Source organism: Scyliorhinus canicula, chromosome 10 (genome assembly GCF_902713615.1).
Source record: "Scyliorhinus canicula chromosome 10, sScyCan1.1, whole genome shotgun sequence".
Taxonomy (NCBI): domain Eukaryota; kingdom Metazoa; phylum Chordata; class Chondrichthyes; order Carcharhiniformes; family Scyliorhinidae; genus Scyliorhinus; species Scyliorhinus canicula.
In genome coordinates this window covers 6,279,882-6,307,513 of record NC_052155.1, presented here as the reverse complement: position 1 = coordinate 6,307,513, position 27,632 = coordinate 6,279,882, and the positions used below count along the sequence as shown (strand labels likewise).

Below are 27,632 nucleotides of genomic sequence, written 5' to 3'. Positions count from 1 at the left end.
TGTATGAGGAAAGCATTAAAACAATTAATCTTAACTAATTGAATTTCACAGAACAGATTGGCTGTTATCACGCTCTAGTTTCACAGTTGTTGCTGCCATGTTGTTTTTACTGGGTGATGTAAGTTTTTATCAGGAACCTTTAACGCTCCTGCTACTAACGTTCCTGTTCTCTGTGGCCGCTTCCTTCAATCCGTATCAGAGCTATAACCCTGCAGCCTCGGAGTTGACCATTCGGTCCATCACGCGTGTGCTAGCTCCCTGAAAGAACGACCCAATTGGTCCCACTCCACTCTTCTTGTCCTGTTGAAGTATTTGTCGAATTCCCTTTTGGGCGGAACTTCAACTCTCATCCAGCTAGACCAAAACAAAACTTGACAGCAGGCTGCGCCGTGAGGGAGACATCAGTAGGCCCGGTTGAAAATTTAGTCGATAAGGTGAGGACTGTGGAACTTCTCTGTGAGAGAATGAGAGGGCAAATAATAATCTTTATTCTCACAAGTAGGCTTACATTATCGCCGCAATGAGGTTTCTGTGGAAAGCCCCCGGTCGCCACATTCAGGCGTCAGGTCGGGTACACAGAGGGAGAATTCACAATATCCAATTGATCTAACAAGCACGTCTTTGGGACCTGTGGGAGGAAACCGGAGCACCCGGAGGAAACCCACTCAGAGACAAGGAGAACGTGCAGACTCCGCACAGGCAGTGACCCAAGCCGGGAATCGAACCCGGGTCCCTGGAGCCATGAAGCAACAGTGCTAACCATTGTGCTACCGTGCCCGCCCCAAAGATGTGCTTCACTGGACTAAGAGAGAGACAGGAGAATCAAACGTCTGGAGGTGTTTAGTCTGAGAGCGGAATGCACACAGCGAGGAATAGGCAACTGGAGGAAATTGCAGTCGATGATTCCACAGGGGCAATATCATTGGGCGGGTAATCCAGTGGTGCAGACTAACGTCCTGGGGGCAGGGGTTCAAATCCCACCGCAGCAGTTAGAGGAATTGAAATTCAATAAAATCTGGATGTGATGGTGACCAGGAAGCTACGATTGATTGGCCTAATAACCCCATCTGATTCGCTGACACCCTTTAGGGAGGGGAGGAAATCGGCCCATAAACCTGGTTTGGCTTATGCATGACTCCATGCCCACCGCAATGTGGTTGACTGTTAATTGTCCCCTGAAATGGACCCAGTGAGACGCTCGAGGCACGATCGAACGGTCTCGCCTGACTCGGTGACTCGACGAGTGCGTTAAATCTCGTGCGAGGCCTCTCGCTACATTTGCAACCCTCCAATCGCCTCGCGAGGTCTAACGCCATCTCATGAGTTGCCACGATCTGGATCTCTCCCTCACTGGGCGAGATCCGGATTTACATATTTGAGGGCGCCACTGGACTCATTTAAATATGATTAGCGCCCGATTTCCCCCGGGGCCCTGGAACCAGCACCCGTGCTGAGGAGACCAGATTGGCGGCAGCTCCACCTTGCGCTGACGGGTGGGAAAGTAGCGGGTGGCGGAAGAATTCTGCTCAAAGCCCCTCCTCAATATGTAAATGCTCATTTTGATTTGCTGGTCTGGTTCAGGCCCTGTGTGGGTGTGAACTCGGATCACACCAGTTGGAGCAGGGCCGGGAGCATCGCGCGTTGTTTGGCACTCGCGCAGATCCAACCGGCGCAACGCGGCCTAAGAATTGCCCCCCCCCCCCTTATCTCCCCTCGCAAGGGGGAACATCCTTTCAGCATCCACGTTGTCAAGTCCCCTCAGGATCTTCGTTGTTTTACGTATAGAGAACTCGACTTTGTGGCCGCTTACGTTCAGAGCGGGTAGTCCGAGACTTTTTCTCAGGGTATTCAACTTTTTCAATTACTAGGGGTCTTAAGTTTAAGGTGCGAGGGGCAAGGTTTAGAGGAGATGTGCGAGGCAGGTTTTTTACACAGAGGGTGGTGAGTGCCTGGAACTCGCTGCCGGAGGAGGTGGCGGAAGCAGGGACGATAGTGATGTTTAAGGGGCATCTGGACAAAGGCTAGGATGGGAATAGAGGGATACGGACCCCGGAAGTGTAGAAGATTTTAGTTTTGATGGGCAGCATGGTCGGCACAGGCTTGGAGGGCCGAAGGGCCTGTTCCCGTACTGTACTTTTCTTTGTTCATGACGTTAGACACTTGTACAAACAAACAATATGCCTAAAATAAATAAATTGCATTCAACCAATCTTCAAAATAAAGGTTTCAATTGAATTAAAATGAATTGAAAATAAAGTTTACATCTCTTGCAAAACTCAACTATCAAAGTGATTTGACGGAGTGGGGAACTCTCATGTTTACAGTTGTGAGAGCTCCGCTGACCATTCACTGAGTTTATGCTTGACATTGGCTGGGCCTTGTTTCTTTTTTCTGTCTGTGGGGATATGGGCGTTGCTGGCTGGGCCAGTGTTTGTTGTCCATCCCTAATCACCCCTGAACCGAGTGGTTTGCTGGCCCATTTCAGAGGGGCAGCTCAGAGTCAACCGCATTGCTGTGGGTCAGGATTCACGTGTAGGCCCCAGACCGGCTAAGGGGAAAGGGCATTGCTGACCCAGATGGGTTTTCAAGCAACAATTGTGAGAGTGGTTTCATTTTACGGAGACGAGCTTTTAATTCCAGATTTTGTGGATTGAATTTAAATTCCACCAGCTGCCATGGTGGGATTTGAACTCGTGTTGCCAGAGCGATAGGCCGGAACGCCTGGATTTCTGGCCCAGTCAGATTATCAGCCCCCCTTCCCCCACTGCCCGCCCCCCACCATTGGATCAGGAAGATCAGGGCTCGAGCCCCAGTTTGAAATGAAAAATGAAATGAAAATGGCTTATTGTCACGAGTAGGCTTCAATGAAGTTACTGTGAAAAGCCCCTAGTCGCCACGTCCCGGCGCCTGTCCGGGGAGGCTGGTTCGGGAATCGAACCGTGCTGCTGGCCTGCTTGGTCTGCTTTAAAAGCCGGCGATTTAGCCCAGTGAGCTAAACCAGCCCCCAGGTCTGGGTGAGGTCTCTGATTCCACGCAAGGAATAGGGTCGATATGGCCAGCGGACTTAACGTTAAACTTGCAGCGGATCTTAGTTGGAGCACACTTGAACCACCGATCTCCGTATTACATAGAAAGGGTGTCGCGGCATTGGGGAAGGAGCAAATAAATACTTACAAAGGTGGTGGCAATGTGGCTCTTTTCTCTGGAAAAGACTGTGAGGCTGACCTAATAGTGGGTCTTTAGTATTATGAAGGGGGTTCAGTAGACTGAGAGGCAAATATGATTCCTCTTTGTGGGAGAATCCAGATTGGGGTGGTGGGGGGGGGGGGGGGGGGGGGGTCATAAATTTGATAGTCACAAATAAATCCCACAAGGAATTAAGGAGAAAGCTTTACCAGAGTGTGGTGAGAATATGGAACTCGCTATCACAGGGAGTGATTGAAGTGAATATTATAGCACTACAGCACAGTGTAGCACTGCTGCCTCCCAGGGACTCGGGTTCAATTCCCGGCTTGGGTCACTGTCCGTGCGGAGTCTGCACGTCCTCCCCGTGTCTGCGTGGGTTTACTCCGGGTGCTCCGGTTTCCTCCCACTGTCCAAAGATAAGCAGGTTAGGTGATTGGCCATGCTAAATTGCCCTTAGTGACCAAATAAAATGTTAGGTGGGGTTACTGGGTTGCGGGGATGGGGCGGAGGCGTGGGCTTAAGTAGGGTGCTCTTTCCAAGGGCACGTGCAGACTGGATGGGCCGAATGGCCTCCTGTACTGTAAATTCCATGGCATCACCTCGAGTCGCTTTCGGCGTTTGAAGTGTCTGCTCTGATTTGATGTTGACTTGTTGCCAACTGTGATGGAATATGGAATATTTGACCCTTGTTGCTTTGTGCTTGCAGATGGTGTTGACAGAGAGGATGACCCCTCCTGCTCGTGGCCCCCCTCATCTCCCTCCAGCAAGGACCACGCTTCACCCAATCACGGGGACGCTTGCGACTTTGGTGAAGAGGAAGGTGGCTTGGGGCTGCCTTACCCCTGCCAGTTCTGCGAGAAATCCTTCAGCCGCCTCAGCTACCTGAAGCACCACGAGCAGAGTCACAGCGACAAACTGCCCTTCAAGTGCACCTTCTGCAGCCGCCTCTTCAAGCACAAACGCAGCCGGGACCGCCACGTCAAGCTGCACACCGGGGACAAGAAGTACCACTGCAGCGAGTGTGACGCTGCCTTCTCGCGCAGCGACCATCTGAAGATTCACCTGAAGACCCACACCTCCACCAAGCCTTACAAGTGCGCGGTGTGTCGCCGGGGCTTCCTCACCTCCAGCTCGCTGCACGGTCACATGCAGGTGCACGAGAAGAACAAAGACGGCTCGCAGTCGCTGTCGCGGCTGGAGGAGTGGAAGCTGAGGGACGCGCAGAAGTGCAGCCAGTGCGAGGAGGGCTTCGACCTGCCTGAGGATCTCCAGAAGCACATCGCCGAGTGCCACCCGGACTGCTCGCCCTCGGAGGACAGGGCCGTCTTCCAGTGCATCTACTGCTCCGACCTCTTTACCGAGGAGAGCGTCCTGCTGGCTCACGTTGACCAGATGCACGCTCACGAGAAGGGCAATTGCTGCAATATCTGCTCGGAGCGTTTCCTCTCTGTGGAGGAGCTGTACACTCACATGGACAGCCACCATCAGCAGCCGGAACCCAGTAACCATAGCAACAGCCCCTCCATGATGACGGTGGGGTACACGTCCGTGTCCAGCACCACTCCGGATTCCAACCTCTCGGTGGACAGTTCGACCATGCTCGACATAACTTCGCACCAGGTGAAGCCCCGGGGCAAGAAGAGGGTAGGCCAGCCCGTGCCCGACGGGGCTGCGCCTTCCCTCAAACAGGCGAAGGTGACCTACAGCTGCATTTACTGCAGCAAGCAGGTCTTTAATAGCCTGGCCGTGCTGCAGATCCACCTGAAGACCATGCACCTCGACAAACCTGAGCAGGCGCACACTTGCCAGTTCTGCCTGGAGGTCCTGCCCTCCCTCTACAACCTCAACGAGCACCTGCGTCAGGTCCACCAGAGCCAGCAGGACTCTCCGCCCCTCATCGTGGCCGCCCTGCCCTCTTTGGCCTACCAGTGCAACTTCTGCTCTGAGGTGACGAGCGACCTCAACAGCCTGCAGGAGCACATCCGGTGTTCGCACAGCTTCAGCAGCGTGGTGACCAAGGACAGCAACGCCTTTTTCTGCCCCCACTGCCTGATGGGCTTCCTCACCGAGGCCTCGCTGGACGAGCACATCCAGCAGATCCACTCGGACACCAGCAGCCTGCGCTTTGACTCCCCGCTGCTGGGCATCTCCAAGGACCCCGTGATGGAGGTCTACTCCTGCTCCTACTGCACCAACTCCCCCATATTCAACAACGTCCTGAAGCTGAACAAGCACATCAAGGAGAACCACAAGAACATTCCGCTGGCGCTCAGCTACAACAACGGCAGCAAGAAGTCCAGTCGGGCTACCAGCCCACTATCCCCATTGAGCGTGGAGCAGAGCTCCGTTAAGATGGCACACGGTGGGAGCACGGGGCCCTTGCACATGGCCAGCGAGTATTGCTGCAACCAGTGCCCCGCCAAATTTGCTTCTTTTGACAGTTTTCAGGCCCACCTGAAGACCCATCTGGGCACCCTTGCAAAGAAGCCGGCCTGCCCGCAATGCAGCAAGGAGTTCCCGTCCCAGGACTCTCTGCTAAAGCACGTGACTGTTCACTTCATGATCACCTCCACCTACTATATCTGCGAGAGTTGCGATAAGCAGTTCACCACCGTGGACGACCTGCAGAAGCACCTGCTGGAGATGCACACCTTCGTCTTCTTCCGCTGCACCCTGTGCCAGGAGGTCTTCGACTCCAAGGTCTCCATCCAGCTCCACCTGGCCGTCAAGCACAGTAACGAGAGGAAGGTGTTCCGCTGCACCTCGTGTAACTGGGACTTCCGCAACGAGGCGGACCTGCAGGTCCACGTCAAACACAATCACTTAGACCACCAGGGCAAGATGCACAAGTGCATCTTCTGCGGCGAGATCTTTGGCACCGAGGTGGAGCTGCAGTGTCACATCACCACCCACAGCAAGAAGTACAACTGCAAGTTCTGCAGCAAAGCTTTCCACGCCATCATCCTCCTGGAGAAACACCTGAGGGAGAAGCATTGCGTCTTCGAGACCAAGGCTCAGAACTGTGGCTCCAACGGTTCGGCGGAGCAGGTCCACAAGGAGGAAGCGGAACTCCAGAACATTCTCGCCAACCATCAAGAGTCCCACAACAGCCACGAAGGCAGCGAAGAAGACGTCGAAACCTCCGAGACCATGTACGCCTGCGACATCTGCGGGGCTGCCTACACAATGGACTCACTCCTCCAGAACCACCAGCTCCGGGATCACAACATCCGCCCAGGCGACAGCGCCATTGTGAAGAAGAAAGCCGAGCTGATCAAAGGCAACTACAAATGCAACGTCTGCTCCAGAACCTTCTTCTCGGAAGGCGGCCTGCGCGAGCATGCCCAAACCCACGTGGGACCTGTGAAACACTACATGTGCCCGATCTGTGGCGAGCGATTCCCCTCTCTCCTGACCCTCACTGAGCACAAGGTCACTCACAGCAAAAGCCTTGACACCGGGACCTGCCGGATCTGTAAGATGCCGCTGAAGTGTGAGGAGGAGTTCCTGGAGCACTGTCAGATGCACCCGGATCTCCGCAACTCCCTGACGGGCTTCCGCTGCGTGGTCTGTATGCAGACAGTCACTTCCACCCTGGAGCTGAAGATTCACGGAACGTTCCACATGCAGAAGACAGGCACTGCGTCCAGCATGCAGCCAGCCACGCGCAACCAGCCCCTTCCCAAACTCTACAAGTGCGCGTCCTGCCTGAAGGAGTTCCGTTCGAAGCAGGACTTGGTGAAGCTGGACATCAACGGGCTGCCTTACGGACTCTGTGCCAACTGCGTCAACGGCAACAAGCACATCAGCCCGACCATTGGTATCAACCTGAACGGTAACCGGCAGATCTCCAACCAGAGCCCCGCCGATGGCAAGGGCAAGGGCGGAGCGGTAAAAACCCGCTGCTTGAATTGCAACGTGAAGTTCGAGTCGGAGGCCGAGCTGCAGAACCACATTCAGACTGTACACTCCGAGCTGCCTCTGGACAGCAACAACCACCTGAAAACCCCCCAGCTCTCCCCCATGCTGAAGGTCAGCCCGTCACAACCAGAGGAGGTAATTACCAAAAAAAAACAAAAATACATCGGGTGCCAGCCTTTAGAGGACACTAGCAGCTTGGTAGCGTGTGCTGTTTCTGGGAGGGGATAGGGCCCAGGAGCCGTTTCCTTCTATTTCCCAACAGGTCAGCGACATGTTGCACAATGTAGAATGTAAACGAGTAAGCTACGGGTTGGGCTCACATCAGCTCCTCATAAATTCAGCAGGGAATTCAGGGGAAGCTTCAGCTGGAAGTTGGGTGTCGTGGTGGGACGGTGCTGAGCACCGCTGCCTCACAGTTCTGGGGTCCCAGGTTCGATTCCGGCCTCGGGTGACCGTCTGTGCGGAGTCTGCACGTTCTCCCCGTGTCTGCGTGGGTTTCCTCCCCGGGCGCTCCGGTTTCCTCCCACAAGCCCAAAGGTGTGCAGGTTAGGCGGATTGGCCATGATCAATTGCCCCTTCGTGTCCAAAAATGTGCAGGTTGGGTTAAGGGGTTATTGGGATGGGGCAGGGGAGTGGGCCTCGGAGGGTCGGCGCAGACCAGATGGGCTGAATGGCCTCCTTCTGCACTGTAAGGATTCAATTGAGTGAATTTCAATGTTCAGTCGGAATTATCAGACAAAGTCTTGAGCTGACAAACAGAAATTTGTTTCTGTATATAAATCCGGGGAAGACGTGAAGGTCCCGTACCGGCCTGCCCGAACAGGCGCTGGAATGTGGCAACTAGGGGCTTTTCACAGTAACTTTATTGAATCTTACTCGTGACAATAAGCGATTATTATTATTGTTATTATTATTAAGGTTTTAGAGAAGGTGTGGGAAAGACTGACAAGAAAGGTTCCAGACAATGAGGGACTTCAGTTCTGTGGATAGATTGGAGAACTGGGAGTGTTCCCCTGGGAGAAAAGAAGGTCGAGAGGAGATTTGATCGAGGTGTTGAAAATCACGAGGGGTCTGGACAGAGTAGATAGAGAGAACCTGTTCCTATTGGTGGAAGGATCAAGAACCAGAGGATATCAATTTAAGGTGATTACGTTCCTCGTCCAGAGAACCGGCAGGCATATCATGGGCTGAATGGTTCTTGTGTTGCCCTACAAGCCGTGGGTCACTGAATATATTCAGGGCTGAGATAGACAGATTCTTGATCAACAAGAATAGAGATAGACAGAAAAGTCGAGTTGAGGCCATAGTCAGATCAACCATGGTCTTACTGACTGATGGAGCTGGCTTGAAGGGCTGAATGGCCTATGCAAAGAACAAAGAAAAGTACAGCACAGGAACAGGCCCTTCGGCCCTCCAAGCCTGTGCCGACCATGCTGCCCGTCTAAACTAAAACCTTCTACACTTCCTGGGTCCGTATCCCTCTATTCCCATCCTATTCATGTATTTGTCAAGATGCCCCTTAAACATCACTATTGTCCCTGCTTCCACCACCTCCTCCGGCAGCGAGTTCCAGGCACCCACCACCCTCTGTGTAAAAAAACGTCCCTCGCACATCTCCTTTAAACTTGACCTCTCGCACCTTAAACCTCTGTCCCCGAGTAATTGACTCTTCCACCCTGGGAGAAAGCTTCTGACTAGCCACTCTGTCCCCACCCCTCATAATCTTGTAGACCTCTATCAGGTTGCCCCTCAACCTCCATCGTTCCAGTGAGAACGAGTTTATCCAACCTCTCCTCATAGCTAATGCCCTCCAGACCAGGCAACATCCTAATAAACCTCTTCTGCACCTCCTGCTCTTATTTTTGATTAAAATTGGGGAGTGCACAAGATGTCAGGGTAGTAGGAGCACAGGGAGGGTTGTAGGACCGAAGGATAAGAGAAAATAGGACAAATCGAGGATAAATGCGAGGTGATGCATTTTGGGAGATCCAATTCAGGTGGGAGCTATCAAATAAACGGCAGAACCATCAGGAGCACAGATACACAGAGAGATCTGGGCGTGCAGGTCCTCAGATCCTTAAAAGTGGCAGCACAGGTAGAAATGGTGGTAAGGAAAACATACGGCATGCTTGCTTTCGCAGGACGGAGTATCGAGTATAAAAGCTCGAAAATTATGTTACAGTTATGTAGAACGTTGGTTAGGCCACATTTGGCCAATTCTGGTCGCCGCACTGCCAGAAGGGCGTGGGGGCTTTGGAGAGAGGACAGAAAAGGTTCACCGGATTGAACCGCTAGCAATCGCGCTCAGGGCAGCAAAAAATTGGAGGGGGATCCGAAGGGGAGGTAGAGAGCACAGAGTCTCACTCTATGCGGATGATCTGCTCCTCTATATCTCGGACCCACAAAGCAGCATGGACGGAATCATCGCGCTCCTGAAAGAGTTTGGAGCCTTCTCGGGCTACAAACTCAACATGAGCAAAAGTGAGATCTTCCCAGTACACCCGCAAGGGGGGGGGGGGGCAGCACTAAAGGGGCTGCCGTTCAATCAAGCCCGACATAAATTCCGCTACCTGGGGATCCAAATAGCCCATGACTGGAAAGGGATCCACAAATGGAACCTCACCAGCCTGACGGAGGAAGTTAAAAAGGACCTGCAAAGATGGAACACACTCCCGCTCTCCCTCGCGGGGAGAGTTCAGACGATCAAAATGAACGTACTGCCCAGGTTCCTCTTCCTGTTTAGATCCATTCCGATCTACATCCCCAAGGCCTTTTTCAAAGCGCTGGACAAACTCATCATGGCGTTCGTATGGGGGGGTAAAAATGCTAGGATCCCAAAGAAGGTCTTACAAAAAACAAAAACCAGGGGAGGGCTAGCCCTCCCGAATCTACAATTCTACCACTGGGCAGCAACAGCCGAGCGAGTAAGGGGATGGATCCAGGAGCCAGAGGCTGAGTGGGTGCGTGCGGAGGAGGCCTCCTGCATGGGAACCTCCCTCCGGGCCCTCGCCACGGCAGCACTCCCATCCCCACCCAAAAAACACTCCAGCAGCCCAGTGGTGACAGCCACCCTCCAATCCTGGAACCAACTGCGGCAGCAACTTGGCCTGACCAAAATGTCGAACAGGGCTCCCATCTGCAACAACCATAGGTTCACACCAGCACTGACTGACGCCACCTTCAAAAGGTGGAGGCAGGACGGGGGGACACTGACAGTCAGGGACCTATACACGGACGACAGGATCGCAACACTGGACGAACTGACAGAGAAGTTTCAGCTAGCTGGGGGGAACGAGCTACGGTACCTGCAGCTCAAAAACTTCCTACGAAAGGAGACAAGGACGTACCCACAACCGCCACGACAGACACTACTGGAAGACCTACTGGACGCAAGTATCCTAGAGAAAGGGAACTGTAGTGACATGTATGACCGACTGGTAGATAGGGACGACACCGTACTGGACGCAACAAGAAGGAAATGGGAGGACGACCTGGGGATGGAGATAGGGTGGGGACTCTGGAGCGAAGCACTGCATAGGGTCAACTCCACCTCCACGTGCGCAAGGCTCAGCCTGACGCAACTAAAAGTGGTACATAGAGCCCACTTAACAAGAACCCGTATGAGTAGGTTCTTCCCGGAGGTGGAAGACAGATGTGAACGGTGCCAAAGAGGCCCGGCCAACCACGCCCACATGTTCTGGTCTTGCCCCAGACTCGTGGAGTACTGGACAGCCTTCTTCGAGGTTATGTCCAAAGTGGTGGGAGTGAGGGTGGAGCCATGCCCGATAGTGGCGGTCTTCGGGGTTTCAGAACAGCCAGATCTATTCCTGGGGAGGAGGGCGGACGCCCTTGCCTTTGCCTCCCTGATCGCCCGCCGTAGAATCCTGTTTGGCTGGCGGTCAGCAGCACCGCCCAGAGCTGCGGATTGGCTGTCCGACCTCTCGGAATCTCTCCAAATGGAGAAAATCAAATTTGCCATCCGAGGGTCGGACGACGGCTTCCACAGAACGTGGGAGCCATTCATGCAACTGTTCCGGGACCTATTTGTGGCCAATGTACAAGAGGAAGAATAGTCGGGGGAAGGTAGCGGGAGGGGCTACAGGTTCGGTACGGGGGTTCGATGGCTAGCTAAGGCCCAAAACCAAACTAAATAAACATGTTGGGGGGGGGGGGGGGGGGGGCGGGCACAGTTACTACTACGAAGATGCTTACCTGTAAATATGTATGTTAATTTTTGCGTGTTTGTTTGTTGTTTTTTTTCTCCTAACAATTTGTAATTTGTTCAATATAAAATATGAAAACTGAATAAAAACATTTATAAAAAAAAGAAAAGGTTCACCGGGATGTTGCCTGGTGTGGAGGGTATTAGCTTTGAGGAGAGATTGAATAAACTGGGATTGTTCTCCCTAGAGAGACGGAGGCTGAGGGGCGACCTGATAGAAGTTTATACAATTATTAGGAGTATAGATAGGGTGAACAGTTGGAGGCTATTTCCCAGGGTGGAAATGATAGGGGGTAGGACTTCAAGGTGAGGGGGGATAGGTTCAATGGAGATGTGCGGAGCAAGTTTTTTTACACGGGGGTGGTGATAGCCTGGAATGCACTGCCAAGTCAGGCAGATACTTTAGGGACCTTTAAGACTTATCTCGATCGACACATGAACAGATGGGGATAGAAGGATATAGGCGGTAGATAGGATACGTGATCGGCGCAGGCTTGGAGGGCCGAAGGGCCTGTTCCTGTGCTGTATTGTGCTTTGTTCTTTGAGCAGCAGTAGGCCATTTGGCCCATCGAGACTGCTCTGCCGCCATTCAATATAATCATGGCTGTCAAAAGGATTTGCACACAGGAGTGTGAATCTTAAAATCAAGGCATGGCTAAACCAGGAGCTAGCGAGGGCTAATGAACCTGCAGTTGTCTCTGACAGCCCCTCTCATTCAATATAAGAATCTAGTGCCTTCATGATGTTAGCTAATGCCTTGTTCATATCTCGCTCTCCCTCTCCCTGTACATTGATATAAATACCATCTATTCCAGGGGACTTAATTATTTTGAGCTGTTGTAGCCTGTCTTTGACTTACTTCTCATTTGTACCAGAATCATTGATTTTGCATGGATTATCTGTGTTTGGGGAGGGTTCCTTGCTCATTCTTTCCTTTGTGAATATTTTCCAGAGAAGGACTCTGACAGAATATTTGCTATCAGGAGATGCTGCTCTGTTTCAATATCTTTTGGTGTTTCACTTCATCCCTGACTGCTATCTCCTGATGTATCACTGAAGAAACATTTCATTCTGTCTCGCCTCTGCTGACATGTTTTCAGTTACTAATTGCCTCATTGTTCTTTCAATCAGTATTGCCGCTACCAAGCTGTGTGTTCCTTCCAGGGACCCTCTTTCTTCCTGTCCTACTGAACCCCCTTCACCCCCAATGAACCCCCTTTGCCTCCCAGTGACCCTCCCCCCCCCCCCCCCCCCCCCCCCCCCCAGTGACCCCACTTTCCCCACCCACCGAGTGACTCCCCCCTCCTTCCCCACCCAGTGACTTCCCCTCCCAGTGACCCCCTCCTCACCAAGTGACCCCTCTCCTCTCCCGAGGACCCCACTCCCCTCCCAGTGACCCCTCTCCTCTCCCGGTGACCCCCTTCCCTCCCAGTGACCCCTCTCCTCTCCCGGTGACCCCCCTCCCCTCCCAGTGACCCCTCTCCTCTCCCGGTAACCCCCCTCCCCTCCCAGTGACCCCTCTCCTCTCCCGGTGACCCCACTCCCCTCCCAGTGACCCCCCTCCCCTCCCAGTGACCCCCCTCCTCTCCCAGTGACCACCCTCCCCTCCCAGTGACCCCCCTCTCCCAGTGACCCCCTCCCCTCCCAGTGACCCCCTCCCCTCCCAGTGACTCCCCTCCCCTCCCAGTGACCCCCCTCCCCTCCCAGTGACCCCCTCCCCTCTCAGTGACCCCCCTCCTCTCCCAGTGACCCCTCTCCCCTCCCAGTGACCCCCGTCCCCTCCCAGTGACCCCCCTCCCCTCCCAGTGACCTCCCTCCCCTCCTAGTGACCCCCTCCCCTCCCAGTGACCCTCCTCCCCTCCCAGTGACCCCCCTCCCAGTGACCCCCTCCCAGTGACCCCCTCCCCTCCCAGTGACCGCCCTCCCCTCCCAGTGACCCCCTCCCCTCCCAGTGACCCCCCTCCCAGTGACCCCCCTCCCCTCCCAGTGACCCCCTCCCCTTCCAATGACCCCCCTCCCCTCCCAGTGACCCCCCTCCCCTACCCGTGACCCCCCTCCCAGTGACCCCCCTCCCAGTGACCCCCTCCCAGTGACCCCCCTCCCCTCCCAGTGACCCCCCCTCCCAGTGACCCCCCTCCCCTCCCAGTGATCTCCTCCCCTCCCAGTGACCCCCCCCTCCCCTCCCAGTGACCCCCCTCCCCTCCCAGTGACCCCCTCCCCTCCCAGTGACCCCCTCCCCTCCCAGTGACGCCCCCTCTCCCAGTGACCCCCCCTCTCCCAGTGACCCCCCTCCCCTCCCAGTGACCCCCCTCCCCTCCCAGTGACCCCCTCCTCTCCCAGTGACCCCCCTCCCCTCCCAGTGACCCCCTCCCCTCCCAGTGACCCCCTCCCCTCCCAGTGACCTCCTCCCCTCCCAGTGATCCCCTCCCTCCCAGTGACCCCCTCCCTCCCAGTGACCCCCCTCCCAGTGACCCCTGCCTCTCCCAGTGACCCCCCCCTCTCCAAGTGACCCCCTCCCCTCCCATTGCCCCATCCCCTCCCAGTGACCCCCCTCCCCTCCCAGTGACCCCCCTCCCCTCCCAGTGACCCCCCTCCCCTCCCAGTGACCCCCTCCCCTCCCAGTGACCCCCCTCTCCCAGTGACCCCCTTCTAATCCCAACCTTCCAAATCCCACGATCACTACCATCTCGAAGTCCAAAAGCAGCAGATACCTGGGACCCCCACCACCTGGAGGTTCCCCTCCAAGTCACTGAACCACCCGGACTTGGAAATATATCGGCTGCTCCTTCACTGTCGCTGGGACAACATCCTGCAACTCTGTCCCTGACAGCACACTGGGTTTACCTACACCTCCCTCAGGGGACTGCAGCAGTTCAAGAAGGCAGCTCACCACCACCTTCGCAAGGGCAATTAGGGATGGGCATTAAATACTGGACCCAGCCAGCCAGGCCCACATCCTGTAAATTGAGTTTTTAAAAAATGGATAGCACATTCAAAGAGCACAGACACGTGATGGGCCAAATGGCCTCCATCTGTGTGTGATTCTATAGTAGTGCCCAGGCTAATGGGGAAGTTGAGGTATGGCTGACAGCGGGGAGTCAGTGCTTGGGTTTGGGGAATAGGTAGAAGCAGCAACCTTCATACCCATGGGTCAAAGAGAGTCACAAATGTTCTTTTGCCTCTGACGCTGACCTAAAGCTTTGTTGCTAAAGTTCTAACATAAACTGATAGCCATTTATGTGCCACCCCAATGCTCGCTGACCGACACTGACTCCTGATTGAACAATTATTTAAATTCTCATTCTGGTTTTCGAATCCCTCCGGGTCCCAGAGCTCCGGGATGCCCTCCCTCAACCTCTCCGCCTCCCTTTCCCTTTCCCCTCCTTTCCGGGATGCCCTCCCTCAACCTCTCCGCCTCCCTTTCTCTTTCCCCTCCTTTCCGGGATGCCCTCCCTCAACCTCTCTGCCTCCCTTTCTCTTTCCCCTCCTTTCCGGGATGCCCTCCCTCAACCTCTCCGCCTCCCTTTCTCTTTCCCCTCCTTTCCGGGATGCCCTCCCTCAACCTCTCCGCCTCCCTTTCTCTTTCCCCTCCTTTCCGGGATGCCCTCCCTCAACCTCTCCGCCTCCCTTTCTCTTTCCCCTCCTCCTTTCAAACATTCCTCAAAACCAACCTTTCCAACCAAGTTGTCGGTCGCTTGTCGCAACCTGACCTTACTGTGGCTCTGAGTTCATTTCTTTTTGATAATGCTCCTGCAAAATGGCCATCCTTCAAAGCTGCTGTGTAAATATATGTCTTTGTCGAGGGGGAGATTTGGGGGAGGGGGGGGGATTCCAGAGCGTAGGACCTGGACAGCTGAAGGCCCAGTGGTGGGAGGAAGGGGCGGGGGGGGGAGAGATATACCAGCTGCCACACTTGAAAGGAATGACCCCGATAGCAGTGGGTCATTGCAATCAGCTCTCCCCGTGTGCTGGTCTGAACAACTCCATAACCCATTGGAAATCTATACTCCCCCTTTTGGAACACGGTAAAAATTTGAAGCCTTGCGTGTCATCAGAGGATGACGAGACGATAATTCGAACCAAATTCGATTTGAAAACACATTTCGCCGCTCAGGCAAAAAGCTATTTACACAATTAGGATAATTTATGGCCTTTTTCAGACAGAGCTGGTTGGCAGAGGTCAGGGATTCCCTTGACCAAGCATTGACACGGGGAAAAACGACAAGTTGGCGAGTTGCTTGATCGAGAATGCATGGCCTGAATTTTCTTTAATTTGTTTTATCAATTGGCCCATCCCTAATTGCCCTTGAGAATCTCCGAATTGGTTACACCGCCGAAGGTGGCCATTCGGCCCACCTTGTCTGCACCGGCTGTTCGATCGATCGTTTCACTTCGTTCCGTTCTCCCTCTAACCCCGGGCATTCTTCCCTTTCAGCTAACAGTCTGATTCCCTTTTGAAAGCCTCTATTGACCCTGCCTCCACCACACTCGCATCCCAGACCCGTAGCCACTCGCTGTGGACAACGATTATCCTCATCTTGCTATTGCGTGCTTTACCCTCTCGTCTTCCATCCTTCCACCGATGGGAAAGGTCTCTCCCGATCTATTCTGTCCAGACCCCGACACCTCGATCACGCCTCCTCTCAACCTCCTCTTCTCCAAGGGAAACAGTCCCAACTTCTCCAATCTGCCTTCGCTCCCAAAGTTCGGCATCTCTGGAACCATTCTCGTGAACCTTTGCTGCACTTCGAGTGCCTTCACATCCTCCATAAAGAGTGGTGCCTAGAACTGTTCTGCTCCAGCCAAGCAGAACCAGTTCAATATAATCTCCTATCTCTTGTACTCTATGCCCCAGTTAATACAATCTAGGAAACTCTATGCTTTATTAACCACGCCCTCAAGCTGTCCTGCCCCTTTACTGAGCTATACACATACACCCAGGTCTCTGCTCTTGCTCATTTAAAGTTGTACCTTTATTTTATATCGGATGGGTTTTTCTGGCCGTCCGTGTTGGTGGGATCTGATGGTTTAAGCTGGCGGATGGGCTTCCAGCCCAGCGGGGCTGCTTTGTCCTGGATGGTGTTGAGCTTCTTGAGTGTTGTTGGAGCTGCACTCATCCAGGCAAGTGGAGAGTATTCCATCCCACTCCTGACTTGTGCCTTGGAGATAATGAACAGGCTCGGTGGACAACTTCAAAAGCAAATTAAATAGGCGCCTTGGATACAGGGCTAGAGGGACAGAGTGGAGGAATGGGGCCGACTGTATCGGGAGCATCAACCCAGTGGGTCAAAGTAGCCTCCTCCTGTGACGTAGGGAGCGATTGTCTGGCCGCGTAGCGCTCAAGCGAGAGCACAACGCGGCCGGAGAATCCCGGGAGAGCTCTCCAGCAGCGAGCCTGCTGGGATTTACAGCAGTCTCGCGTGACGCCGGAGTCGGAACACTGCCCCAAATGTGCGGGGCCGAACGGCAGCCCCGGAAGTAGGTCGGAAACCTACTTACGAACCTACCTGCCCGGGATCCACTGGCCTCCTTAGATTCTCCGGCCTCGCCATGGAGGCGGTAGCCGGCCGCCGATCAGTGCTGGGCCAACAAGAATGTGAACCAGGCAGGGGTTCCCCCTCTCCCCGTTATTATTCGCCCTTGCGATAGAGCCGCTGGCTATAGCGCTGCGGACCTCAAAGAACTGGCAGGGGTTGGTTCGGCCGGGGGAGGGGGGGGGGGGGGGGCATCGGGTCTCGCTTGATGCGGATGATCCGCTCCTGTACATCTCGGACCCACTGGAGGGGATGGGGGAGGTCATGCAGATTTTGAGGGACTTTGGCAATTTCTCGGGGTACAAGCTGAACGAGAAGAAAAGCGAGATGTTTGTGATCCAAGCTAAGGGGCAGGAAAAGGGACTGGGAGAGCTTCCGCTGAAGATGGTCGAGAAGAGCTTTCAGTACCTAGGGATACAGGTGGCTCGAAAGTGGGATGTCCTCCGCAAGCTTAATCTATCTGGGCTGGTAGAGCAGATGGAGGGGGATTTCAAAAGGTGGGGCACGCTCCCGCTCTCTCTAGCGGGTAGGGTGCAACAGACCGTTAAGATGACGGTTCTCCCCAGATTCCTGTCCGTCTTCCAGTGTCTTCCCATCTTCATCCCTAAGTCGTCCTTTCAGCGGGTGAACAAGATCATCTCACGGCCCAATCTCTTCAGCTCTGCAGTGCTAAAAAAATTCTAAGTGTGGATTCAGCTAGCGAGAAACTCCCCAAGGCCCAAAAAAAGTGACTTAAGTGTCATCGAATAGCGGTGGGGAACTCCCATCGAATAGCGGTGGGGAACTCCCATCGAATAGCGGTGGGGAACTCCCATCGAATAGCGGTGGGGAACTCCCATCGAATAGCGGTGGGGAACTCCCATCGAATAGCGGTGGGGAACTCCCATCGAATAGCGGTGGGGAATTCCCAATCGAATAGCGGTGGGGAACTCCCATCGAATAGCGGTGGGGAACTCCCATCGAATAGCGGTGGGGAACTCCCATCGAATAGCGGTGGGGAACTCCCATCGAATAGCGGTGGGGAACTCCCATCGAATAGCGGTGGGGAACTCCCATCGAATAGCGGTGGGGAACTCCCATCGAATAGCGGTGGGGAACTCCCATCGAATAGCGGTGGGGAACTCCCATCGAATAGCGGTGGGGAATTCCCATCGAATAGCGGTGGGGAATTCCCAATCGAATAGCGGTGGGGAACTCCCATCGAATAGCGGTGGGGAATTCCCAATCGAATAGCGGTGGGGAACTCCCATCGAATAGCGGTGGGGAACTCCCATCGAATAGCGGTGGGGAACTCCCCGAAAAACCAGCCACAAATTAACTTTGGAATTATCGAGGAGAGTTGCGGCCACAGTAATGATGCCATGATCACCAGTTCTCTCCGTCGCTACCTCCCTGTTGAAGTGTTGCTGATTGGCTGCGCCTGGTTGACTTGCTTCAGTTTGTTCCCTCAGTTCTGTTAAAATGAGTTCTGTAAAAGTTCTCTATCTTGTTGCCATTCGATGGAGACCTCTGAAATCCCACATCATGTTAAACTTAATCATTCTGTGGTTGCTGTCCCCTCGAGCTCCTTCGACCTGCCTTTTCTATTGCACGGTATCCCAGCCTTAGCAAGAATCCCAGGCCTTGATGAAGATTGTCACTCGTGGCCTCTGTGATGTATTGAGCAATGAGGTAGTCGTGCATCAAGTTTAGCAATTCTGACTTGCAAACACTTGAGGCTTTCTCAGTTTATATTAGGTCATTTTGAAGTCTCTCTTTAATGTAACCTTCCAGTTCCCACATACCTTTCCGGGAACACCACAATCATCCCCTTCATTGGGCTTTCCAGGTTACAGGTGGTTAAAGAGTATTTTGTGTAATTTCCCAAGTCCCAATGGAGCTCTGGGCTTCCCCTCAGGCTTGACTACACCATCACCTCCTTGGTCCAAGTTCTTTTTAATAAACATTGTACTGTAATGGGGTTTCTTCATTATTTTTGAGATGTGGGTGTCGCTGGCTAAACCAGCATTTATTGCTAATCTCTAACTGCCCTTGAGAAGGTGGTGGGGAGCTTCCTTCTTGAGCTACTGCAGTCCCCAGGGTGTAGGTACACCCACTGTGCTGTTAGAGAGGGAGTTCCAGGATTTTGACCCAGCGACAGTGAAGGAACGGCCGATATATTTCCAAGTCAGGATGGTGAGTGACCTGGAGGGGAACATCCAGGTGGTGGGGTTCCCAGGTATCTGCTGCCCTTGTCCTTCTAGATGGTAGTAGTCGTGGGTTTGGAAGGTGCTATGGAAGGAGCTTTGGTGAGTTGCTGCAGTGCATCTTGTGGACGGTACACATGGCTGATACTGTGTGTCGGTGGTGGAAGGAGAGGATGTTAAAGGTGGGTGGAAGGGGTGCCAACCAAGTGGGCTGCTTTGTCCGGGATTGTGTCGAGCTGGCGGTGTTGGAGCTGTACTCATCCGCGCAGCACGGTAGCACAGTGGTTAGCACTGTTGCTTCACTGCGCCAGGGCCCAAGGTTCGATTCCCGGCTTGGCTCACTGTCTGTGCGGAGTCTGCACGTTCTCCCCGTGTCTGCGTGGGTTTCCTCCGGGTGCTCCGGTTTCCTCCCACAAGTCCCGAAAGACGTGCTTGTTAGGTGAATTGGACATTCTGAATTTGTGTACCCGGAGTGTGGCGGCTAGGGGCTTTTCACAGTAACTTCATTGCAGTGTGAATGTAAGCCTACTTGTGACAATGAAGATTATTATTATTATTAAATGGAGAGTATCCCATCACACCCCTGACCTGTGCCTTGGAAATGGTGGAGAGGCTTTGGGGAGTCAGGAGTTGGGATTTCCCAGCCTCTGACCTGATCTGGTAACCACATATATTTATACGGCTAGTCCAGTTGCATTTCTGGTCAATGGTAACCCCCAGGATGTTGATGCTGGGGGATTGAGCGATGGTAATGCAATGGAATATCTAGGGGCGATCGTTTGATTCTCTCTTATTGGAGATGGTCTTTGTCTGACACTTGTGTGGCGCGAATATTACTTGCCACCTATCAGCCCAATGTTGTCCCAAGTTTTGCTTCATTGTGTTACACACAAGTTTGGACTCACGGCAGTAGATTGAAAACAGGTAGTTGTTGGCGGTTCCTCAAAATGGAGGATGATGTCCGACAGACTGGGCGAGTCTTTTGCTTTTGCCTGGAGGAGGCCTGAGGGTGAGATTGTTTAGTGTGGGTGATCCAGTGAGGAGCCAGGTTCCACGTGGTCTTGGCGGTTTTTGGCCAGTTTCAGTGACACAGTGGACCACGGCGACTGGGGCACACTTCCGCGTTGCAGCAGCCATCCCCCTCTTTCATCTTGCATCGTTCTTTATTTGGAACTCCCCCCTCGACCTTACCGCCATGGGAGACCCTATATAGAATCATAGAATGCCCACAGTGCAGAAGGAGGCCATTCCGCCCATCGAGTCTGCACCAGCCCTCTGAAAGAGAACCCTACCTCGGCCCACGCCCCCACCCTATCCCCGTAACCCAGTAACCCCACCTCATCTTTTTGGACACTAAGGGCAATTCAGCATGGCCAACCTTCCTAACCTGCACATCTGGTTCATTGTAATAGACAGCAAGGCCATGATGGTTCAGAAGGTGGAAAAACCCCAATGAGGCCATTCGGCCCCTTTATCCTGTGCTACTGTGTCGTAAATCATGACTGGTCTGTAACTCAACCCCATTCAGCTGCCCTGGTTACAGATCCCCTGATGTCCTTAACCAATAGCAAACTATTAATGTTTGTCTTTGATTTCAATTCGGTTCGTAAATCTGGAAGAAAAAAAGCTGGCATCAGCTCTTGGCATCAGTTTCGTAAAAGCCTCCCACTTGAATTGTCACAGAGAATTGGAATCCAAACCAGATCAATTGAGTTTTACTCACTGTCCGATCCTGAACTATTGCTTAAATGATTAAGATCAAATTGGAGACCTGGGTTTGTGCGAGCAGACACTTGGAGTGATGGCAGCTAGTGATAAGTTTTGAATCGCAGAAGGACACAGCAGAGATGGAGGACATTGAGCCCACTGCTTCTTTTAAAGAGCTGTCTGATTAGAACATAGAACATTACAGCGCAGTACAGGCCCTTCGGCCCTCGATGTTGCGCCGACCGTGAAACCACTCTAAAGCCCATCTACACTATTCCCTTATCGTCCATATGCCTATCCAATGACCATTTGAATGCGTTTAGTGTTGGCGAGTCCACTACTGTTGCAGGCAGGGCATTCCACACCCTTACTACTCTCTGAGTAAAGAACCTACCTCTGACATCTGTCCTATATCCTATCTCCCCTCAATTTAAAGCTATGTCCCCTCGTGCTAGGACATCACCATCCGAGGAAAAAGGCTCTCACTGTCCACCTGATTAGTACCACTCTGGAGGGGCTGGTTTAGCTCACCAGGCTAAATCGCTGGCTTTTAAAGCAGACCAGCAGCACGGTTCGATTCCCGTACCAGCCTCCCCGAACAGGCACCGGAATGTGGCGACTAGGGGCTTTTCACAGTAACTTCATTGAAGCCTACTCGTGACAATAAGCGATTTTCATTCAATTTCATTTCTCCCTCCTCTTTCCCCAGAGACCCGGAATTCTTTTTCCCTTCCGATATTTTTCCAGTTCCCCTTTGGAAAGTTCCTATTAAGCCTGTTTCCATCGTTCTTCCCAGATAGCGTCTCCCAGATCGCAACATCTCAATGAATTAGAAAAAATAATTCTTCTCATCTTTCCTCTTGCTGATTTGTCAATTCAATCTGCATCCCTCTGGTTGTCATAGAAATGATACGACGCAGAAGGAGGCTATTCGGCCCATCGTGTCTGCACTGCCCCGCCAAATGAGCACAGTGACTGAGTGCCCGTTCCCCTGCCTTTTCCCCGTACCCCTGCCCGTTGTTTCTATTCAAATAATCATCTATCGTCCTCTTGAAAGCCTCGATTGAATCTGCCTCCACCACACTTCCAGGCCGCGCATTCCAGACCCCAACCACTCGCTGCGTGATAAAGATTTTTCTCACATCCCTTTGGCTCGTTTTGCAAATCTCGGCACGTGACTCCAGACCCACAGCAACGTGGGTAACTCTGAAGCGGCCCAGCAAGCCACTCCGTTCAAGGGCAATCCGGGGTGGGTAGTAAATGCTGGCCTTGCCAGTGGAGCCTCTATCCCATCAAACAATTTTTAAAAATTAAATCAGAGGAGTCAAGCGGACATGTCCCTCTCGATGCTCCATTAGAATGTCAGCGGTGGCCTCCCCTGCTTGAGACATGAGCCTCCCAACTCCAAAATTGTTCCTGGGTACGGGAACGGCTCAATTTCAAAATTCCCAACCTTTTTGAATCCCTCAATTGTTTCACCCCTCCCCATATCTGCAATCTCCTCCAGCCTCACAATCCTCCGCTCCCGCCTCGTTCCGGCCCCTTGTACACACCTGATTCCCATCCATGGGCGGTCCTGGCCGTAGCTGCCTGGGCCTCGAGCTGTGGAATTCCCTCCCTAAACCTGTCCCTCCTCACCTTCTGCCTCTTTCTCTTCCTTAAAGTTGCTCCTGTAACCCTACCTACCTCTTTGACACAACCCCTGGCCGTCTGGCCGAACATCACCTCTTGCAGCCTGATGTCAAATTGTGCTTCCTGATTGTTCTTCGGAAGGACCTTTGGAATGTTTGCTACGTTAATGGCGTTATATAAATGCAAATCGTTGTTGAGTTTTATGCCGAGTGCCGTCAATTTGTGTCCAATCCCTCCTGCCAGTTGAAATAGTTTCTCCTTAATTCGCCTATTAAAACCCTTTGTGATTTTCAACACCTCTTATTAAGTCTCCCCTGTAACCTTCTCTGTTGCTAAGGAGAATAATCGCAGTTTCTCCAGCTCCCCCCCCCCACATTGACTGAAGTGCCTCTTCCCCGTTCCCATTCCAGCGAATCTGCTGCCCACTCTGAGGCCTCCACCTCCTTCCTAAAGTGCGGCGTGGTTCACAAAGTAGCACATTTCTGGCTTGACGTTGGTACTGGTAATAAAACTGCTCATTACTGACTGGGTCCCATTGCGTAGGACTTTGCTGTCTTGCTCTCGTTCCCTGCCAAATGCTTTGTCGTAAGTAATTGCAGTTTGAGTAGATATGTCCCCTCAACATGCATCATTAACCGCCGTCACAGATGTCCAACAGCAGCTTGGCTAGGGGCCGAGGACTGCAGGTTAGAGCATTCTGCAAAGACGGGAGACAACACAGCACAGGGTGTCCACTGTGGATCAGCAGATGCCACACGCCTCTGACTTCGATCTTTGTAGATTCTTTCATGGGTTTCTTTCCTCTCAGTGAATGTGGGGGCATCGCTGGCAAGGTCAACCTTTTGTTGTCCGTCCCCAATTGCCCTCGAATCGAGTGTTTCGCTCGGCCATTTTGGAGGGTCAGTTCAGAGTCGACCACGTCGCTGTAGGTCGAGAGTCACATGTAGGCCAGACCGGGTAAGGACGGCAGATTTCCTTCTCTGAAGGGCATCAGTGACCCAGATGGGTTTTTACAACAAGCGGCGATGGTTGCCACGGTCACCATTAGACTAGCTTTTCATTCCAGATTCGTAGGAATTGAATTTAAGTTTCACCAGCTGCCGTGGTGGGATTGGAACCCAGGGCATTAGCCTGGACTCCTGACACCATGCCACTGTCTTAGCTCTAAATCTAGTCGCAGGGAGTGCTGCACTGTCAAGAGAGCGGCACGGTAGCACAGTGGTTAGCACCGTTGCTTCACAGCGGCAGTGACCCAGGGTTCGATTCCCGGCTTGGGTCACTGTCTGTGCGGAGTCTGCACGTTCTCCCCGTGTCTGCGTGGGTTTCCTCCGGGTGCTCCGGTTTGAATGCAGAACATACAGTGCAGAAAGAGGCCATTCAGCCCATCGGGTCTGCACCGACCCACTTAAGCCCTCACTTCCACCCTATCCCCGTAACCCAATAACCCCTCCTAACCTTTTTTGGACACTAAGGGCAATTTTAGCATGGCCAATCCACCTAACCTGCACGTCTTTGGACTGTGGGAGGAAACCGGAGCACCTGGAGGAAACCCACGCAGACATGGGGAGAGAGTGCAGACTCCGCATAGACAGTGACCCAGCGGGGAATCGAACCTGGGACCCTGGAGCTGTGAAGCCACAGTGCCATCCACTTGTGATACCATGCTGCCCACTCTTCTTTTACACAAATTTCCTCCCACAAGTCCCGAAAGACGTGCTTGTTTGGTAAATTGGGCATTCTGAATTCTCCCGCTGTGTACCTGAACAGGCGCCGGAATGTGTCAACTAGGGGGATTTTTACAGTAACTTCATTGCAGTGTTAATGTAAGCTTACTGGTGACACTAATAAAGAGTATTATTACTCTCTCTGGATCAGCCATCGAGTTAAGGCCCTATCTGCCCCCACGGGTGGATGTAGAAGATCTCATGGCACCATTTTGAAGAAGAGCGGGAGAGTTCCCCACGGAGCCCTGGGGCCAAAATTGATCTGTCAACCAGTATCAGTGACAGCAGATTATCTGTTTTATCCTGGTCACATTGCTGTGGGTGGGATCATGCTGTGCGCAAACTGGCCGCTGTGCCTCCTACATTCCAACAGTAACTGCACTCCAAAGTACATCGTCGGCTGTAACGATCTTTGGGATGTCTGAAGAAAGGCTGGGTCGTAACTTGTTGGCATTTCCCTTCTTCGGGGAGTCTAGCGCGAGGGAACACAACTTAAAAGTCAGGGAGTCTCCCGCGTCTGCCTCGGGATGAGGAGAATTTTATTTTCCCTCGGTGGGATTCACTTCCCCAGAGAGCAGGGGGGGGGGGGGGGGGGGGTGGAGGGGGGGGGGGGCGCTGTGTCGTTGAATGTACTCGAGGCCGAGTTGGACAAACTTTCGATCAACAAGGGAGTTTGAGGGTTATGGGGGACAGGCAGGAAAGTGGAACTGAGATGACTGTCCAATGAGCCGCGATCTTATTGAATGGTGGAGTGGGCTCGAGGGGCCGAGCGGCCTCCGCCTCCTAATTCTTGTGTTTGGTGATTTGCAAGGTCCCCCATTCTTCGCGTGACACCTTTGCTGATCGAATGCAATTTACCCTGTCGGATAGTTGCCCGCGATTAAACACGGTAGCCACAATAACAACATCGTGCGTTCAGCAGAGTGTTTCTTAAGCAGTAAAATGACGAAAGGCATTTCGTGGCAGCGTCACCAGTGTTGCACGATGGATAGGAGGGCAGGTGGCGAAAGACTTGGTCCAGGAGCGGGAGGTGGGGAGAGAGGTGCCAGAATTGGAGGGACGCAGACATCGAGCAGGTGGAGGAGATTAAAGAGAGGGGATAGGACCATGGAGGAATTTGAGAACAGGCATGAGATTTTAACATCATTACAGATATCCATTGTTGGCTTTGATGGAAGATTGTAAACTGAAGCTAATTCAATCGTCCCCGTTCTGCTAGAGGTTGATGTGTGGACGGCATTCTGAATGATGCATGCTGGGCTAACACACATTATTTGTCTTTATTTTCAACATAAAAATGGAATGTTCTGTTCTGCTGGGCATCATTCATATCTGTTCACTCTGTGGGAAGCGTAGGTCGTTACACTCTTTTTGCAGTTTCATTATCTGATTCCCCAGTCTCAAGCCACGCTCACCAGAAGGATTGCAGGATGGAGATATGGTATAACATATTCATAACCCTTCCAACTTGAAAGGTAAGAGCTGCAAGAGCTGGAGCCCACCACTTTGACCCTCAATCACTTATTTATCACTCCTTTCCAATTCGATTTGCACTTTAAAGACCAGAATTAGCAGGTCTGTTTCTGGGGAGCGTTTAGTCTGAATGGTGAAGGAATCCGATCGAAAGGGGGAGAAGATTTGCAGCACAGGAGGAGGCATTTTGGCCCATCCTCGCCGTGCTGGTTGATGAAGAGCTATCCAGCCTCATCCCGCTTTCTAGCCCTTGATCTGTAGCCCTGTAGTTTCCTCAAGTACATCTCCAGGAGTTTTTGTTTTCTGTGATGAGGTTTTCTTCCTGTACCGCACTTTCAGCCAGTGGCTTCCAGATTACGCCCACCCCACCACCCATCTTGGAGTGAAAAACCGTCCCCTCTAATTCCTCCACTAATTGGTTTTAGTCTCTACCCCCTGGTTACTAACCTCTCAGCTCAGGGAAATAGCCCTTTCCAATCCACTGTACCCTGGTTCCTTTTATAAACCCCCATTCATTCTCCCCTCAGACTTCGGTTTCAAACAACACAACTTTCGCCTGTTTAATTTTTCCTCATCGTTGACCACATCCTCTATTAGATAGCACCTTCCGAAATCACGACCACTACCATCTAGAAGGACAATAGCAGCAGATATCTGGGAACCCCACCACCTGGAGGTTCCTCTCCCAAGTTACTCACCACCCTGACTGGGAAATATATCGGCCGTTCCTTCACTGTCGCTGGGGCAACATCCTGGAACTCTCTGCCCTAACAGCACAGTGGGTGTATCTACACATCAAGGACTGCAGCGGTTCAAGAAGGCAGCTCACCACCACCTTCTCAAGGGCAACTCGGGATGGGCAGCACGGAAGCATTGTGGATAGCACAATTGCTTCACAGCTCCAGGGTCCCAGGTTCGATTCCGGCTTGGGTCGCTGTCTGTGTGGAGTCTGCACGTCCTCCCCGTGTGTGCGTGGGTTTCCTCCGGGTGCTCCGCTTTCCTCCCACAGTCCAAAGATGTGCAGGTTCGGTGGATTGGCCGTGATAAATTGCCCTTAGTGTCCAAAATTGCCCTTAGTGTTGGGTGGGGTTACTGGGTTATGGGGATAGGGTGGAGGTGTTGACCTTGGGTCGGGTGCTCTTTCCAGGAGCCGGTGCAGATTCGATGGGCCGAATGGCCTTCTCTGCACTGTAAATTCTATGGTAATCTATGAAATGCTGGCCTAGTCGGCGACGCCCACATCCCGTGAATGAATGTATCAGAAAGAATGGCCTTCTATATTGAATGATTCTACATCAAAGGCTCCTCTCCAGAACTTGTAAGTTGTACGTTTATCCCAATGCTTTTGATCTGATGATGTGGATTGAGTGGAAGACGGGGCAGCTTTTTGGAGCTTTACAATAGAACTGGGGATGCAAGCTGTGTGCCATATGGAGTCCTACAAACATACCGTGTATATCAAAGTGGTAGTGAACCGCTGTGGGGCGAAACGTGATGAACGAGAATTACCGTCCATTTCCTTCCAGCAGTCCAGAATATGGGGAAGAGAACCTTAAAATTAGCAACAGGCCATTCGGGGAGTAATGTCAGGAAGCACGTCACACGGGGCAGTGGAGATCTGGAGCTCTCTGCCTCCACGGACCGTAGAGTCTGGGAGTGGTGGATGGAAGGTCAGCTGAAGGTTTCAACTCTGTGGCTGACCGCTTTCTATTGGGGAAGAGTGGCAAGGTTTACAGACCCAAGACAAATAGATGGAGCTAAGGTGCTGGTCATGATCTCGTTGATCGGTAGAGCAGGCCCAAGGCGGCTGATAGGCCTCCTTCTCTTCCCTATGGTCCTGAGTGTTGATCATTTAGTGAGAACAGAACTCCTCTTGGACGAGGCTCTCTCCAGTGGGAAGTTACAGCCCCACTCTGCGCTGAACCTAATGGCTGGAGAGGTGGCCCTGTCCATTAGCCAGAAAGCCGGTGGTGACCCCACCATGGCTATTTTTGGAGGCCCCGACAGAATTAAATGCCGACCAGGTGATCGTTGTTGGGGCCAGTGT

At 52.8% G+C, this 27,632-nt stretch overlaps 1 protein-coding gene across 4 annotated transcripts in view; it reads left to right on the top strand.

Moving 5' to 3' along the window:
- LOC119972209 (zinc finger protein 521) overlaps positions 1-27,632 on the top strand; it is a 505,048-nt gene that overhangs the window by 198,396 nt on the left and 279,020 nt on the right. For all 4 annotated transcript variants that reach the window (XM_038808566.1, XM_038808569.1, XM_038808567.1 and 1 more), the window contains one exon: positions 3,893-7,242. In XM_038808566.1, coding sequence (XP_038664494.1) covers positions 4,333-7,242 — 2,910 coding nt within the window. In that variant the 5' untranslated portion in view covers positions 3,893-4,332. Of the gene's footprint in view, positions 1-3,892; positions 7,243-27,632 lie in introns of those variants that run through there.